The sequence below is a fragment of the Poecile atricapillus genome, chromosome 14 (genome assembly GCF_030490865.1).
Source record: "Poecile atricapillus isolate bPoeAtr1 chromosome 14, bPoeAtr1.hap1, whole genome shotgun sequence".
Lineage (NCBI taxonomy): Eukaryota > Metazoa > Chordata > Aves > Passeriformes > Paridae > Poecile > Poecile atricapillus.
This window is the reverse complement of record NC_081262.1, coordinates 12,812,873-12,827,792: the sequence shown is the minus strand read 5'-3', so window position 1 is coordinate 12,827,792 and position 14,920 is coordinate 12,812,873. Positions and strand designations below refer to the sequence as shown.

Sequence of the window (14,920 nt, the reverse complement as noted above, 5' to 3'; positions counted from 1 at the left end):
AATAAGGAAGAGAACAAAATTGGCTGATGTTCAGCTATCCTCCTGCAGAAAAAGGAACCCTTTTCTTGGAGACAGCTGGAGGGAGTTGAGGTCTTATATCTTGTACCCTTGTATATCTTGTACTTGTGCACGCAGCGCGTGGCTCTGAGCCCTCTGACGTGAATCTTAATGCTATTTGTGAGTGATAAGATTTCTTTTTAGCTGTGTTGATAATGCCCATATGAAAATCCCATCCTAGTCAAAAGCTGTTGAAGTTGATGTTATACTTCAGAACATCAGCAGAAACATGTTTATTTGCTTCTAAGGAGTTCAATGGCCCGTTTTAGCATTTTTACTCTCCTTATTTATGAAATGCATCAGTCAGGACAATGTAAAGCACGAAATCCTGGCTGCATTTGGGAAAAGCAATAAAATCGTACCCATAATGTCTACTGATCTGCCACCCTTTAGGAGAAAAAACCAGTTGGTGTTACCCTTTTTTTCCCCAGTGGGATATACAGTACTACAATACTTTCTAAGTTTTCACGGGCCATCACAATTTCTAATTCTAAACAGATGAGAGTTTCTCAAGCCTTCAAGACCTGGAAATCATTTGCCTGATGTCTGTTAGGGGACTGGATGGTCCTTTTTTCCATTTCCAACTCCCAATTATGTTGAGTGGTATTTAAAAGACAATGCTTTGAGCAATCAGCAGTGGGTGAGGTGTGCTGCAGCGAGGCTGGGATGGGGACATGGGGATGGAGAGACTGAAGGTCTGGGAGATGGTCTGAATAGACAGGCCAAGTTTAGGAGCTCCTCCATTAGTGCTGGGCCACACTGCATACTTACAGCAATAATTAAATTATTCATTCTATTCCTTTTAAAGTAAAGCAGCATTTTTTTTTATACATTTCAGTTGCAACAGGAGCAGTACAATATTTGTAATACAGTGAATGAATTTGGGATTGCTGCTGCTTATCAGTATCTTTTCTATTTCACCTCACTATCCTAGCATTATCCAGAATATTAATGTACTTACTTGTTTCTGACATGATCCCCTGAGAAGGTATACTCATCTTTTTTACCTTTTACCTAAAAAATATTTTCTGTTCTGTTTAGAAAGAAATGAAAAAAAAGCCTTTCCCATTGGGTCAGAGTCTAATCCTTGGGAAAGTGGTGTGCGAGTGGCTCTGTGGGAAGCTCACTGCATGCACAGCTCTGTGGTGTTATGCAGTTAGATTGCTGAAATATTCAGGTGTTTAATTCATGGCTCTGATTTTTGATGTCATCAAAACAAGCTGAGAGTTGTAGGTCACTTCAAGGTGATGGAGCAACACTCTGGCTTAGGGTCAGGGTTTGGATGAGGCCAGACCTTTGCCTGCAGGGAGAAGGGTGGAAGCTGAACCAAAGCGCTGCATATCCCTGTGGAACAGGTGGAGGGCAGACTTGGAAACCACACAAGAGGCTCATCCATAGCTTTAAACACCTGGGTACCTCTAGAAATTTCCCCCCGGGTTTTGGGCAAACCAAGCCAGGCTGAGGCAGTCAGTGCTAGGGATGAAGTGCATCAGCTGGTGTGAAGGCATTGCTGTCATCAGTGGCACCAGGGGCTGGAACCTGCAGAGTCTGTTTGGGGTTACTTTGGAGGGAGAGGTGCTGGTGTGAGGGGTGGGGATGTGGCTTGGTGCTGGGTGTGGACACCCACCCTCTGCCACACGTGGTCCTGTGCCCAGTACCACAGAGCCACAGACTCATTAAGGTTGGGAAAGACGTCCAAGATCACCAAGTCCAACCATCATCCCAGCACCATGACCACATTCGCTGTTAAACCATGTCCTCAAGTGCCATATCCACACGTTTCCTGAGGTATTCTGAGAGATTCCAAGACTTTGTTCAAGTTATTATTTTATTTTATTAATTTTCCCCTCGTGCTGTCACACAGCGCGAGGTGTCTCAATGTTCACCTGCTCTCCCGTTGCTGCCGCTGCCATCTGTGTGCCCAGCCAGGGGAGTGCCGGATAACATTCTGCCTCCATCAACTGTGGATTCAGGAAGGGCGAACCTGCTGCCTCTGGATCTTTGGATGGGCGTTGAGACGGACTCGACAGGAACCACCAATAAGTGACTTTACGCCTGCCTTTACCGCTCGCTGTGGCACAAATCGCTTTTACCGCGCCGCGTTTTAGGCTAAATCCAAACCGCGCCTTCCTCCGTTGGAACCGAGCGACATTCACGGCGACGGGGAATTCGTGGGGAAACAAACGCAGCGCCGTTGTTGTGGCGGGGGCTCGGCAGCGAGCCCCGTTCCCGGGGGAGCCGTGCGGGGCCGGGCCGGGGCGGGGCGGCGGCGGCGGCGCCAATGGGAGCGGGCGGGCGGCGCCGGGCGCGGGCGGCGGAGCCTCTCGGCGAACAAAGAGGGAGCGGGAGCGGGCGGAGGGACGGACGAGCGGGCGGGGGGGACACCCGGCCATGCGGGGCCGGCGGCCGCGGCGCGGGTGAGGCGGGCGGCGCTCCATGGCCGGCGGCTCGGGGTGAGGCAGGCGCGGGCATGGCGGGCGTGAGCTACTCGCCGCCCTGGTGGGTGAGCCTGCTGCACCGCCTGCCGCACCTCAGCCTGCGCTGGGAGCTCACCGCCGCCGACTTCCGACCGCACGACGCCGAGTACCAGCAGGTGGGTCTGCCCGGGGCTGCGGGATGCGCTCCGCCGGCGGCGCGGGGCAGCGGGGGCTCGGCCCGCCTGGAGGGAGGAGGAGGAGAAGGAGGAGGAGGAGGAGGAGGAGGAGGAGGAGGAGGAGAAGGGGGCGTGCGGCCCCCGCTGGGGCTCCCCCGGGGGGGTGGCCGTGGGTGCCGTGTCCCCCTGCCCCAGGTGCCCCCCCAGGGCCGGGGCAGGCGGGGTGCGGGTCACCACCCCCGGCGGGATGGGCAGCAGCCCCGAGCTGCCCCCAGCCTGCCCGGAACCCCAGTTCTTTTTGGGAGAAGGTGAAATTATAGACTGATAAAATCAAGGAGGTTGGAAAAGCCCTCCAGGATCAGTGAGCTCAACCTTCGACCGAGTCCCACCGTGCCCGCTGCCCCACCTGGCCAGGTGAGCCCTGGAACGGGGCAGGACGGCCCTGCTGGGTGCCCCGGAGCCCCGGCCGGCTCCCGGCGCTGCTGCCCCGGCCTGCCCGCAGCCCAGCGCCGGCTGTGCCCGTCCTGTGCAGGCTCCGCTCTCCATCCCCGCCGATGCCGCCAGCCCCGCAGCGAGGCCAGCAGTGCCTTTCCAAAAGCAGCTGCCTGCCTGCTGGAAAACAGATGACTTAATGCACGAGAGTGGCGTTAGCATCAAGTGCACAGGAGGATGCTCACAGAATACTTGTGTGCAGCTTTTTTTTTTTCTTTTTTCAGCCTTTTTTTTTTTTTTTTTTTTTTTTTTTTTAATGCTGCTTAGCCTGTATCCTGTGCTTGGTTGGCTAGGCATGTAATTAAAATGATTGTGGAGTGAATCTGTGTGCTCCAACATCTGTGTTCTCTGCTGTCATCTTGGAACAGAGCTGCAGTGACTCTGCTGCCTCGTTTTGCCACGGTCTCTGGTTTTGAAAACACCATTTTGCTTTTCTGAACCTACTTGCAGTGTCCTATATGCACAGCCTGCTATCATGCACACAGGCACGAAGGCTAAAACATCTAAGCAGTTCTTGTTTGTCCTAGGAGTAGAAGGTATTAGAAATACTTTAGGAAGCAGTGTGTTTTAGCTTTTTGTTCTAAACAGATGAGCAGATCTGAGGACTGAAGCTAGAGCAAAACGTAAGAGATGTATTTAAAGAGTCGTTGGTAGATAAAAGAAACATCTTTATACCAGTAAATCAAAGGGACTTTTGAGCTAACTTTGCATTTTGAAGCTTCAATTTGTTAATTTGTTTTAGTTCCCTTGGCTTAGCAGAGTTCAAGATGGCCACATGCAGATGTAATGCTGCACAGCAGCTGAACTGTATTTCCATGACCTCAGAGAGTAGCTGCCTTTAAAACAAGGGATATGTGATCCTGGAGATCAGAAGTTAAGAGTTCATCGAAAGATCTTCTTGGGAGTGTGTTATCATGAAATAAGCGCTTGCTGACCTTTTGAATAGACAGCAGATGTACCAGTTTTCACTTAAAATGCTTAAAAGCATTCCTAGCAATAATCTGGGGTTGTGTTTGTTTGTCAGGTAATTTTTCTACAGTAATCATATTCCCACTTAGAGCCTTCTGCTGTTCTCCTGTGTAGCTGCCTCCCCTCCCTTGATGACATTAAGGACTTATTGCACAGCAGTCCATGGCCTTTTAAGTCTTAACATCAGCTCTCAAGAAAACATCTTATCAAATCCAAGCTCGAATGTCTGGATTGCTGAGGTGCCTGTCATCAAGAGAATGATTTGAGCAGCAGCAGCTTTGCTGGTTTTGGTGTTGGTGAGGGGTAGAAGCAGGCTCCAGCACTGCAGCCTGTGCTATCAGTGCCGTGGTTATATAACCACGCTGCTGTGGCTCTGCAAGTTGACTCTGGAGTTCGTAGGCACATAGATTAATTCTAATGCAGTGAAACAGGGAAACTTAATCCAGGACTGGGAACTGTAATGCTAAATGCTGTCTTGTGCTTTAAACGCTTCTGAAGGCCTTTTGGTTTGAATTCTAGATTTTTTTAGGAATTTGCACCTATTGCTCTCTTTGCAGCCTGTGCTGGCATTGTCTTCCCTTATCTTTAGGAACCTTTCATATTTAACAGGTGAGATCTTATACATCCTCAAAATTAGGAAGTTCATTTTTTAATTTTAACATTGGCTTATTTTTCTTTACTGAGTCTCACTAGCACGAATTGTACATATTTTTGTTTTCTATTCCATTAGTGATTGATACTCTGATTCTTAAGTGTAAACTGTCAAACTACACAGTGCATTTGATTTCCCCAGGGGCTGAGGAGAGGTCAGTGGGAGGATGCTAGATGAAGTTTATGGGGACAGGTAAGGGCAGGATGTCCCCAGCTGCACTAAGGAAGGATTACCTTTGCTAAACTATGTGACTCCAATTCATCAGGTAGCTGGACTGTTGTCATAAATAGCCATACAGCTGGGCTCAGTGTCCTGTTCCATTCTGATGTGTTTTGAGGAAGGAAGCAATGTACCCTTTCTGATTCTTCACTGTTTCTCTAGAAAAGATTTCCCAACCCATGACCACGGGAAAGCAGCACTTTCCTTATAAAACCCTTTTCTTTAGTAACCTTTTAGTAAATACCCACCTGTTTCTTGTACTCGTGTTTCCATGCCGGGCTTTGAAATTGTGCATCAGCTGAGCATTCCACTGCAGCCAGAAGTGGAATGCAGTGGCTTGGGTTTGCATGTTGTCCTGTCACTTGTTGCAGTGCCACGTGCTGCTGCAGGTGAGGAGGCTGCTGCCTGAAGAGGCTTTGCACCTCTGCCTGGTGAGGATTAGTGTAATGCCAAGCCGCTATTCCCCTGGAGCAGCAGCCGAGGATTGTGCCCTGAAACCTCTCTGAAGGCAGCAGATAAGCACGCCCTGCCAGTCTTTGAAGTCTAGGTCTTTGTTAAGTCTTCTGGGACCCTGGGTGATGGGGAATGTCTAGCAGGATGTAGATCCAATGGTTGTTTCTGCTCTTCTGTCCCAGGCAGTCCCTTGGCCAGAGCAGCAGAGGCGCCCGCTGTGCTCTGGGCTGTCTCAAGGCAGCTGCAGCCATTGTGTACCAACCTACCAGGGCTTCCTCCTTTTGTCTGAGAGCATGAGAAATGCTTGTGGCAGTCTTGCTGCCAAGGGCTGAGATCAGTGCAGCTGCAGGTTTTGGCTGCACACCTTCTTCACCTGAGTTGGGCTCTAAAACACTCTCTTGGTATTACTTTACTCTTTGTTTTCTCGCACAGCATTTCTTGTTGCATTAGGTTAGACCAATGTGTGTGAGTGTGGAGGAGCAGGACAGATGCTGCTCCTCTGGACTAGACTGTTTAAAAATGTATGTGTATCCTGATGTCCTTCAGATGCACTGCTTCTGCCACAACAAGCAGTACAACCAGTTGTTTTCTTTTTCTGGGGGAATTGAGGTGAATCTTCATGTAGAATGAGCTGGAGTTGTGATCCTTCTTCTGCATGGGTTTGGCATTCTGGTGAGTCCTATCAGAGCTGCCTTCGTGTGCTGCTTGCAGGTCTGGCTCCATAGTCCTCCCTACAGAGGATCTTATCAGACCGGTTCTTTTCCTAATCCTCCCATGAATCACTGGGGTTGAAAATATCTTGATATGAACAGCTTTGTTCTGGCTGTATTCTCATCTGAGTCATACTGCAGTGCTCTGCAAAGCCTTTTCATTGTGTAGTGAGTCACAAATTCTAGAGTGAAGGGAATGTAAAAATGGAGCAGAGCTCCTGTTCCTTCTGACAGCATCATGCCAATACCAGTTCATGTCTCCCTGCCTTTTGCTGCTGATCAAATCATGATGATCTTACCAATACTGTCCATTAACTTTCCAGTTCAGTTGATTGGCCCTGTGAGATGGTCCTGAGACTGCTGCTGTCACTAGTTTAATTTATTTAGCAATATAAGTACTCCTACTTGTGAATGACTTAGCTGCATGGCATTGAATTCACTTTCTCAGAGTAGAGTTGGTTAAGAGCCTTGAGGTAGTGTGGAGTTCACAGGCTGGAAAGAAACAGAAAAGTTGAATAGCTTTGTAATACAGCACAACAACAGGTAATGGATATCTGCTCCAGTCAGGGTGTCTGGATCCTGACAGAAAAGGAGACACAGCACTTTAGCTCTGGAGTCTGACTGTGGGCTGAGAAGTGCACTGTAAACAGCAAAGGAAAAAAGAGGCTGTAAAAGCTAAGCCATGGAGCACTTCGGAGTTTCTGCTTTTTCTTCCTTGCTGGAAACCAGTGATGTTGACAGAAACCTGTGTAAACTCATAGGTTATGTGTGAGTCAGGCTAGAATAAAGAAAAATTCTCCAGCATCTTTGAAACTCTTCCCTGGCACCGCTTCGTGCCTTCTCGGTACGAGTCAGAACTGCAGATGCATGGTTAGTAGGTGTAATGGCAGCTGTTTGTGCTTTGGAAGATGACTGATGATTGATTCACACCAATTAAGATGCAGAATCGTGCTGAAGGAAGCAGCGATAAGAGCAGGGACATGCTCTAGTCCTTGGCTTTGAGATGCTTTCTTCAGTGTTGTCACCCAGGAGTTTCCTATCGTACATCTGTCAGTGCTTTCGTGTCGTAATGTTATTTTTCTCCCTCTGTACGTGTGCTGAGAAGGGATCCAGCAGGGAAAGGTGCTGTGTAAGCCCAATGATCCTTCCCTTTCTTTGGCTTGCACGCTCTAATCCAAGGCATGTGTGTTTGAACCCATAGCCAAAGGTTCAGCAAGGAATGAATTCTGTCAGGTACTTTCTGGCTCTGTGAGACTGTTTCCCTACACATAACAGCTAATGTCGTCTTTGGAAGTATATCTTGGCTGGAGAAACATGATGGAGCCCAAGCTGCCAAAAAACTTGGATTATAGAGATTGTTTTAGAACTTCCTCTACTGTACTGGCATCTTATTTCAATTTTGAAACCAAGAGTCTTTCTGTAAATTGGAAACATGTGTATAAGTCAAGTTGGATGACGTGTTTTTGTCTAGTTGGCTTAAAGTCAGAGGGTAATATGCCTTTCTTAAAGGGGTTGGACTGAAGGTTTCTTTCTTTCTTTCAAGAGCAGATGGACCTCTTCCAAGGTCTGATCAGCTATCCTGCTGTAGCACCAGTTTGCTCATATTTCCAGAAAGGTTAAGTGACCCCTGTTAGTAGAATCCAATGTTTTCTGATGAAATTGAGGTTGTTTTTATTTTTTTTAAGAACTGCTGGTAAATTCCCTCCTCCCTTTACTCATCAGTGTCGGCTGCATGAGTAACCATGCAGTAATGCCTCCTATCAGCAAACCAGTGCTGTGCTCTGACTCTTCTGTCTTTGATCTGGAAGAGCCTTTACTCAGGAGTTGCACCACAATGAATAACCAAAAATGTAGAACCAAGGCAACTTTTGCTGGCTGATTTTTACCAAAGGCAGACATAAAATGTTTTCTGTTGACCATTCATCCAGTCATGCAGCAGCATATGGTATGCAGAGAGGAAAAAGGTCCACCTTTGCCAGCTTTCTGTTTGCAGCCTTGCTTTGTTTTGCTGACCCATGCTGTGCTGCCACGTTTTCAGATGGTCTCCTGAGAACTGACAGTTTCTGGAAATGCTGGCTGTAGATTACCTTACTCTAGTCAAAAAAAGGAACTGTTCTAAATGTAGGGTTTTAGCTGAGTACACAGGGGGAAAAGGTGTCTTGGAGAAATGTGAAACAGCTTGTGGTGCATGGAGGAAAGGAGATGCAGGTGAGTGTGCAAAATGCAAACCATGCTCACTTCCTCTGGGTAGGATCCTAAAAGTATTAATCCTGGACAGAGAAGATGCTGGTGCCCAGCCTGGTGAGCTTCCCAGTCTAAAGACACATTTATAGAGCATGAGGTGCCCTGAAGGAACCATCCTGGTCTCAGCTGGAAGGGTAGAACCAGAGTTTAAAACATGTCTGGTTGTGGTGGCCAGCCACTGGTGCTTCTGCACTTACACAACATTTGTCTTCCTGAGAATGCTCCATTTTTATCCACACAAGTGTAACACCATGTGACTCCTGCTCTGCAAAACCTGATCTCTGGCAGTCTGGAGAAAGGGGTAAACAAATTCAGTTCAGTCTTACTGTGTCTGGTCTCTTTTTCTCCTCATGGCTTTTTGAGCAGAGGAACATCTGTGCTCTCCAGGTTAACAAAGTGCCTTTGTTTAAATTTTGATCCAATAAAGCAAGCAGTGCTTAAGGCAGATGTTGCTCTGGATTTTTAGTGCTCTTTATATTTCATTATTAGGGAAAGTGAGAAATTCTCACCCAGAAGAACATATCCCATTAGGCATGACTGGAGATTAAGGGTAGGAAGTCAGGTGCTTTCTCTGACTTAATCCCAAGGCTCTGAATGTGGATTAAGGGGCTGTGCCACAAGTCTTCTTGATCTCTTACTTGTATTTTGGGATGATATTTATTTTGGAACCTGTAAACAAAAACCTGTCCATTGAGTATGAAGGAAAGTTCTGGGCCTGTGTCTCATCAGGTTTCTTGGCATGTGTCTTCAGAGCAGTCAGTAAGAAGAACAGCCACCCTCCAATCCCTTGGAATTTCTGTCTTTTTTTCTGTTCTTTCTGTTTCGTTCGATTTGGGTTTTTTTCCTCTCCTTTTTCTTCGAGGACAAGGCTAATTTTACCCCTCTTCTCCTGCTCCTCCTCCAGCACTTGCTGATGGAAAGGGTGAAGTGCAGAGTTGATGATTGATAAACTGTGCTGTGGCAGAGCTTGCACGCTCACCCTGGCGTGCCCCTTCCAGGGGATGCTCCTGTACCTGTGAGGATGGGTGTGCTGAACATGATGGCCAAAGCTCCTCCTGAAGTCATTCTTTCACAGTCTTTGATGTCAAGTGAATTTGCTTGGGTGGCTGCAAGCAAGCAGTGAGTAAGGTGGTGCTCACTCTTAATTCTCTTAGGGTGGAGGGGAGTCAGCACCTTGTTTGTATTAACCTCTTGGTGACTGTCACTTCTCTTCTTGTCTCTGTTTTAACTTTCAGTAGTAACTTTTCCACCAGTTATAGTGAGATTTCCCATTCCCCTTGAGTGAGTAGGAGAACTTGGCTTGTTTTCAGCTGAATGTGATTCCCATAGCTGGGGGAAGGGATGTGATGTCTGGGAATTTATTTGCTCTAAGATTCAGATGAGACCTGAGTAACTTTGGAATATATCAGGATTACCTACTGTACTGAACCTCAATTCTTACTTTTAAGACGTGATTAAGACTCATAATACGCAGGGGCTTGTTGATGTATGCTGAGGAAATAATAATAATAACAACAACAACAGCAATAATAATAATAATTAAAAAAAAAAAATATCCAAGCCTAGTAACTTTGCTTCTCTCTTGGCAAGGCTGTCTGCACTTTCTGGGTATGTCATCCTACCAGTTTTTTGTTTTAGCCAATGACAATGATTAACAAGACAGATGAGCTAAAATCAAGGAGGATCAAGCTCAGGCAAGACTTTTAGGCCTGGGGATGCTTTCATATGACAGTCTGAAAAAATAAAAAAGTCATCACTGTTAGAAATCTTCTCCTCCACTTCAAGGGGTGGCTGATATAGTGTTGCAGTGGTGAAAAACTAGGAATTGATTTACATTTTTTCTCAAACCAGAAATGATTTTTGCTGCATGGCGAAAGGGTCTCCAGGTATCTAATGAACAGAGACTGTGGGGCAGAGCCATGCTGATGCTATTTTATTTTTTTTTTTCTGTATTAGATAAACAAGGAAAGAGCAAAACACAGAGCAAAGCAAAAGCTTTTTTTTCATGTTGCAAAAGCTTTCATTTCAGACTTTTTTTTTCTTTTTTTTTCTTTTTTTGCATAATGAGCCACTTATAGTTTTGGAGTCTGATCTTGTAATTGTGAGCTTTAGGGTTTGGTAAGCTGCAAATGTGCACGTTTTTGCAAAGTAGTCATTTGTGTGCTAAGGCTGCAAGGCTATTCTCTTGCATGAAAAAAGAAAAGTAGGTTAGCGTGCAATCCATGGCCACAGCAGTCGGTGTAACTCAGTCACGATACTTGTGCTGTTCCCTTCTCCAAGCACTGGGATATGAGGGGAACATTTGCAATAATGTGTGCTTTCACATGCTGATCAGGTTGCTTGCTTCAGCAGATGTAATGTGTGCCAGCCCTCTTTGAAGTTATTATTTTAACAAATGAGCTTTGGGTTTTTGGTCAATGGTAAGAGCAGCATTGAAACCATCCAGGGAAAGAGCTGACACTCCCCTTCACCTTCACTTAAACTGGAGCTGCACCCTCAGATTGCAATTTCCTCGGTCACTAGTAAATGCTTTTTTGGGCTGATATGGCTCAGAACGGTGCCACACGTGCATATGCATGAAAGCCCTTTGTAGTGTGAAATTAGGGATGAAAGATATTGCTAATCAGCCCTAACAATGCAGGATTTATTCCTGGACAGGGGAAAAGGGAATGTGGGGAATGGATGTTTCACAAATGTATAACACATTCGGACGTGTTGTTATGCCAGTGTTGGTGTCTGTGCACGGACGCCCTTTTCAGGCTGTAAAATGCTGCTGTTCATGCAGGGAATTTAAACAAGCCTTCTATTCAACGCCGAAATTCAAAATAACGCCAAAATCCAAATGGAGGCACTTCAGTTGCATAATAGTGTCTGTTACAAGGAGGCCTTGGTGCAGTAGATGATGTAATGCTCCTTAAGATAAGGCCCAAGCTGGGGTTGGGGAAAAAGGGAAGATGGTGTCAGTGACAGAGCCATTAAAAGTATTGCTAATGGTATCAAAGCTATCCAGAGGGTGTTAATTAGCACGCCTGAATAATTCCAAAGTTGATTGTGTTACAGCTGTACAGGTGGAAACACTGCTCGGTGCTACCTGTTTTCTCTGATTATAATCGCTTTTTCCCTGGGGTGAGCTTTCTTGGAGTTCAACAGTGTGCTCAGGTTCCTGTAGCTGATAAACTGGTAATTTTGACACTTGCTTTAGGAGCTAGGAATGCCTCAGTCTGCCAAAGGGATGCTTTCTGCTGCTTGCTGGAGCTGTAATGCTTCTCACTGGGGCTGTGCCTGTAGCTGATACTGTTCCGAGGCTTCCGGCAGTTTGGTACTTTATTTCCTCCTTAAGCTGGTGGTTAATACTTATTTTCTTTAGTTTAGGAATAATCTTTGTTGCATCCTCGCTGCAAGCGCCTCCAGTGTGTTTTTGTGTGGTCAGGGGGGTGACACAGGGTTGCTGCCTTACCTATGGCCCTCCCCATCCCTTCCTCCCTGGTTTTACAGTATTCACTCCAGGAAATGCTGAGAAAGTCGGGAGTAATGGAATTCATGAAATTCAAGCTGCGCTTCAATGAAAACGTGTTTTCAATTTCTGCCTCCTTGGGAGCCTGAGACTGAACTGTAATTGTAAATTGCTGGTGGGGGCTGGGGCCGGGATGAATGGAAGTGCCGGAGTCAGCGCTCTGCAGAGCCTCTCGCCGCTCTCGGCATCCAAAGGCTGCTGTGAGCTTTGTGGCAGCTTCAGGAAGCGTTTTTGTATTCAGCTGTCCAGAAAGGCCAGGCGTTTTCCTGCTGGGTTTGATCTGGCTGTCGGGGTCTGAGTGACAGTGACACGTTGGAGAGGAACGGGATGGGGGAAGCATCAGCCGAGGGTGGTTTGTCCCCCCTCTCTGCTCCTGATCCTGCTCACGGTGTCCTTTGAGTGTCCTGCAGCCGATTAAGGGCGAGAATTATAATGGTGACTCAAAAGCCTTTGGTAAAACTCATTAATTCATTCCTCCTTTAATTAGACACCCAGCCATGGGCTTGTAATTATCAGAGCCCAGGAATGTTTGCAGCTGTAATAAGCTGTGCTGCATCAATTGCAGAAATCATGGATTTTTGGCAAATGCAGATATGGTGAACTCTTCTCAGGTCTGGTTTTTGGTGAGGAACATGCAAGGGCACAGAAATGAGAGCAGCAGCTGAGTGTTTGTTGTGACTGACCTCTGGCTGAATCTTTCCTCATGGTGCTGAACTGACAGGAAAGGGTGGAGTTGTCCTGCTTATAAATATTTTTTTTCCTTGGGAGGTGTAATAATGTAACTTTCAAAGAGAGAAAAGAGGAAATGGAATCTAATGAAAATATTGTCTTAATATGGAGTATTGTATTAAACCTTTAGCACCTGAGGGAATTACACTTTTGGATTAAGTGTAACAAGAACAGTTGCAGACATTGCACACAGCGCCCATTTTGCCTTTTGGAAGTTAGGGGATAGCTGGGTGAATGAAAAGTGCCAGGTACTTTTTTTTGAGTCTTCAGGGGGAAGAAAATGAATAGTGAACTTCTATTATTTTGTAATCTCTTCTCGCTTCTGGAATGGGAAGCAAGGTAATTTTCAGAACTATAGAAATTTGTGCAGCTGACCCCCAGCAACAGATGACTAGGGTGTTCTGAGAGAAGCTTGTGCTGCCTCTGGTACCTTTGAAATGCTCATGGGCTTTCTTCTTTTGCGGAAGAAGAACTAGAGGGGAAGGCTGGAAGGATTTGTTATTTCTACCCTATTGCATCTCTGCTTGTGGTTCTGATCCTTGCAAGTGCCATGGTAGACCCTGATAATGTGATCTCCTTTTAGCATTGGACTGACAGGCTGTCAAGTGCAAGCAATCCAGAGAAAGGCACAGACCTAGGAAAAGGCTAGGCATGGAGATAGCTGCTGCCACTGGGCTTAGACAGAGATAACTGAAGGGATAGGTTTCCTTTTTAATATTTTTTTTTCCTTAGGATTTTTACCTTGAGTGAGGTTAGAATGAACACTTTGGGCTTGAAAAAATGGCAGCTATTGCACAAGAGTAGATCAGAGGTACTGCTAGGCAATGGCAAATATTAATGTTCATGTTCCCTTAAGAGGGAAATTGGAGTTTCAGTTGGAGTAGGTGGCAGGAAAAAATGGATCAGCTGTGTTTTGGGTCTTTTTCTGTCTGGATTTAGTGGAAAGCACAGATAGTACATCCAGTGAGGATGGAATGATTTATTTGACACTTCTGTAGCTAAACAGAAGTCTTTACTTCTGATGAGGGTGCTATTTTAAAACCACTGTACAGCACTTCTTGTGTGCCTTTTTGTATTACAATATGTGTCTTCTGTTTGTCCTTCCCATCCCCTCCCCACACAGTCTGAGTTATTGTTGGTTTATGAGATTAAGTAATGCCTGGATCTCAGGTAGGACTGGGCTTCATCCCTGGCCCCTGAGGTCCAATATGCTGGGTCTGCTGGCCTTTGCTTATTTCTGTATATATTTAAAATTCCTACAGGTTAGACAACAAACATTGGATCAAGCTGAGTAGACAAAATAGGTGGAGCAGCAAATTTACCAGGTTAAAATTGCCTTTCAGTCTCATAAGTACAACTTGGTAAATATCCTGCTGAGGTTCTTGGCTGGTCTTGGAGACCATGTTCTGGGGCAGGTTTTGTACTCTAGCAGTGAACCTCTTGATCACTGCAGAGGTTGGGTTTTTTTCCTGAGCTTTTTCAGCCTGACCTACTGCAAACTGAAAATATCTTCAAACACAAGCTCTTGGGCATTTTAAATGCTCCAATATTAAATGGCAAACTGAAGATGATGAATATGAAATAGGTCAGGTGCTGTTGACAGAATTCTCCGTGTGGACAGGCGGTGCTCTGGGAGGTGCTTCCAAGGTCCCTGCGTTGGCAGGCGGCTCTTGGAGAAGCCGTGTGAATGATCATGGATGCTGGGAGCGTTCTGCTGAGGTGTAAATAACAAGGTTGGACAGTTTACGCTGGCTCTGCTGTTTTTATTAGTGCAGCTTAGCTTTTGCCTCGGGTGATGTGGAGGTTATGGGAGAAGGAGGAAGGGACAAGCTGTGAACCTGCCTCCTCTCCCAGCAGAGGATGATGAGAAGGTATGGGGATCTGGTTACCCTAATCCCCCCCTGGCATGTTAATTCTCCTTGCCTCTGTGCTTGTATCTCATGTCTGAAATTCTTACTGAGGCTGGGTCACGTGTGTCTCACTGCAGTGCCCTTTCAACCTTTTTTGTGTGGACTTTGTTGCAGCTATTAAAATTCAGTTGCCTGCTACAGTAATTCATGGCTGTTAATTTTGTTCTCAAGAAAATGTTGCTCTGAGATGTCTGGTCTTATTCCTGTCCTAAATACATTTACTAGCTGTTTGCTAGATATGACATCTTCTGCCTGTGGTTGACCTGCCTCTTAATGTCCTCTGCAGATCCAAGTTAATTTTTGTGGCTAGATCTGAATCACCTTCTGCTGATGGGGGAGATGTACCTCTTGGACCACAGCAGTGACAAATACCACTGG

General features: G+C 46.2%; 1 protein-coding gene across 3 annotated transcripts in view; it reads left to right on the top strand.

Annotated features, from left to right (window-relative positions):
- Positions 1 to 2,391: 2,391 nt before the first annotated feature.
- TTYH3 (tweety family member 3) overlaps positions 2,392 to 14,920 on the top strand; it is a 74,043-nt gene continuing 61,514 nt past the window's right edge. For 2 of the 3 annotated variants that reach the window (XM_058849499.1, XM_058849500.1), the window contains exon 1: positions 2,392 to 2,650. In XM_058849499.1, coding sequence (XP_058705482.1) covers positions 2,528 to 2,650 — 123 coding nt within the window. In that variant the 5' untranslated portion in view covers positions 2,392 to 2,527. The remainder of the gene's footprint in view (positions 2,651 to 14,920) is intronic. The other variant, XM_058849502.1, reaches the window with a different exon arrangement.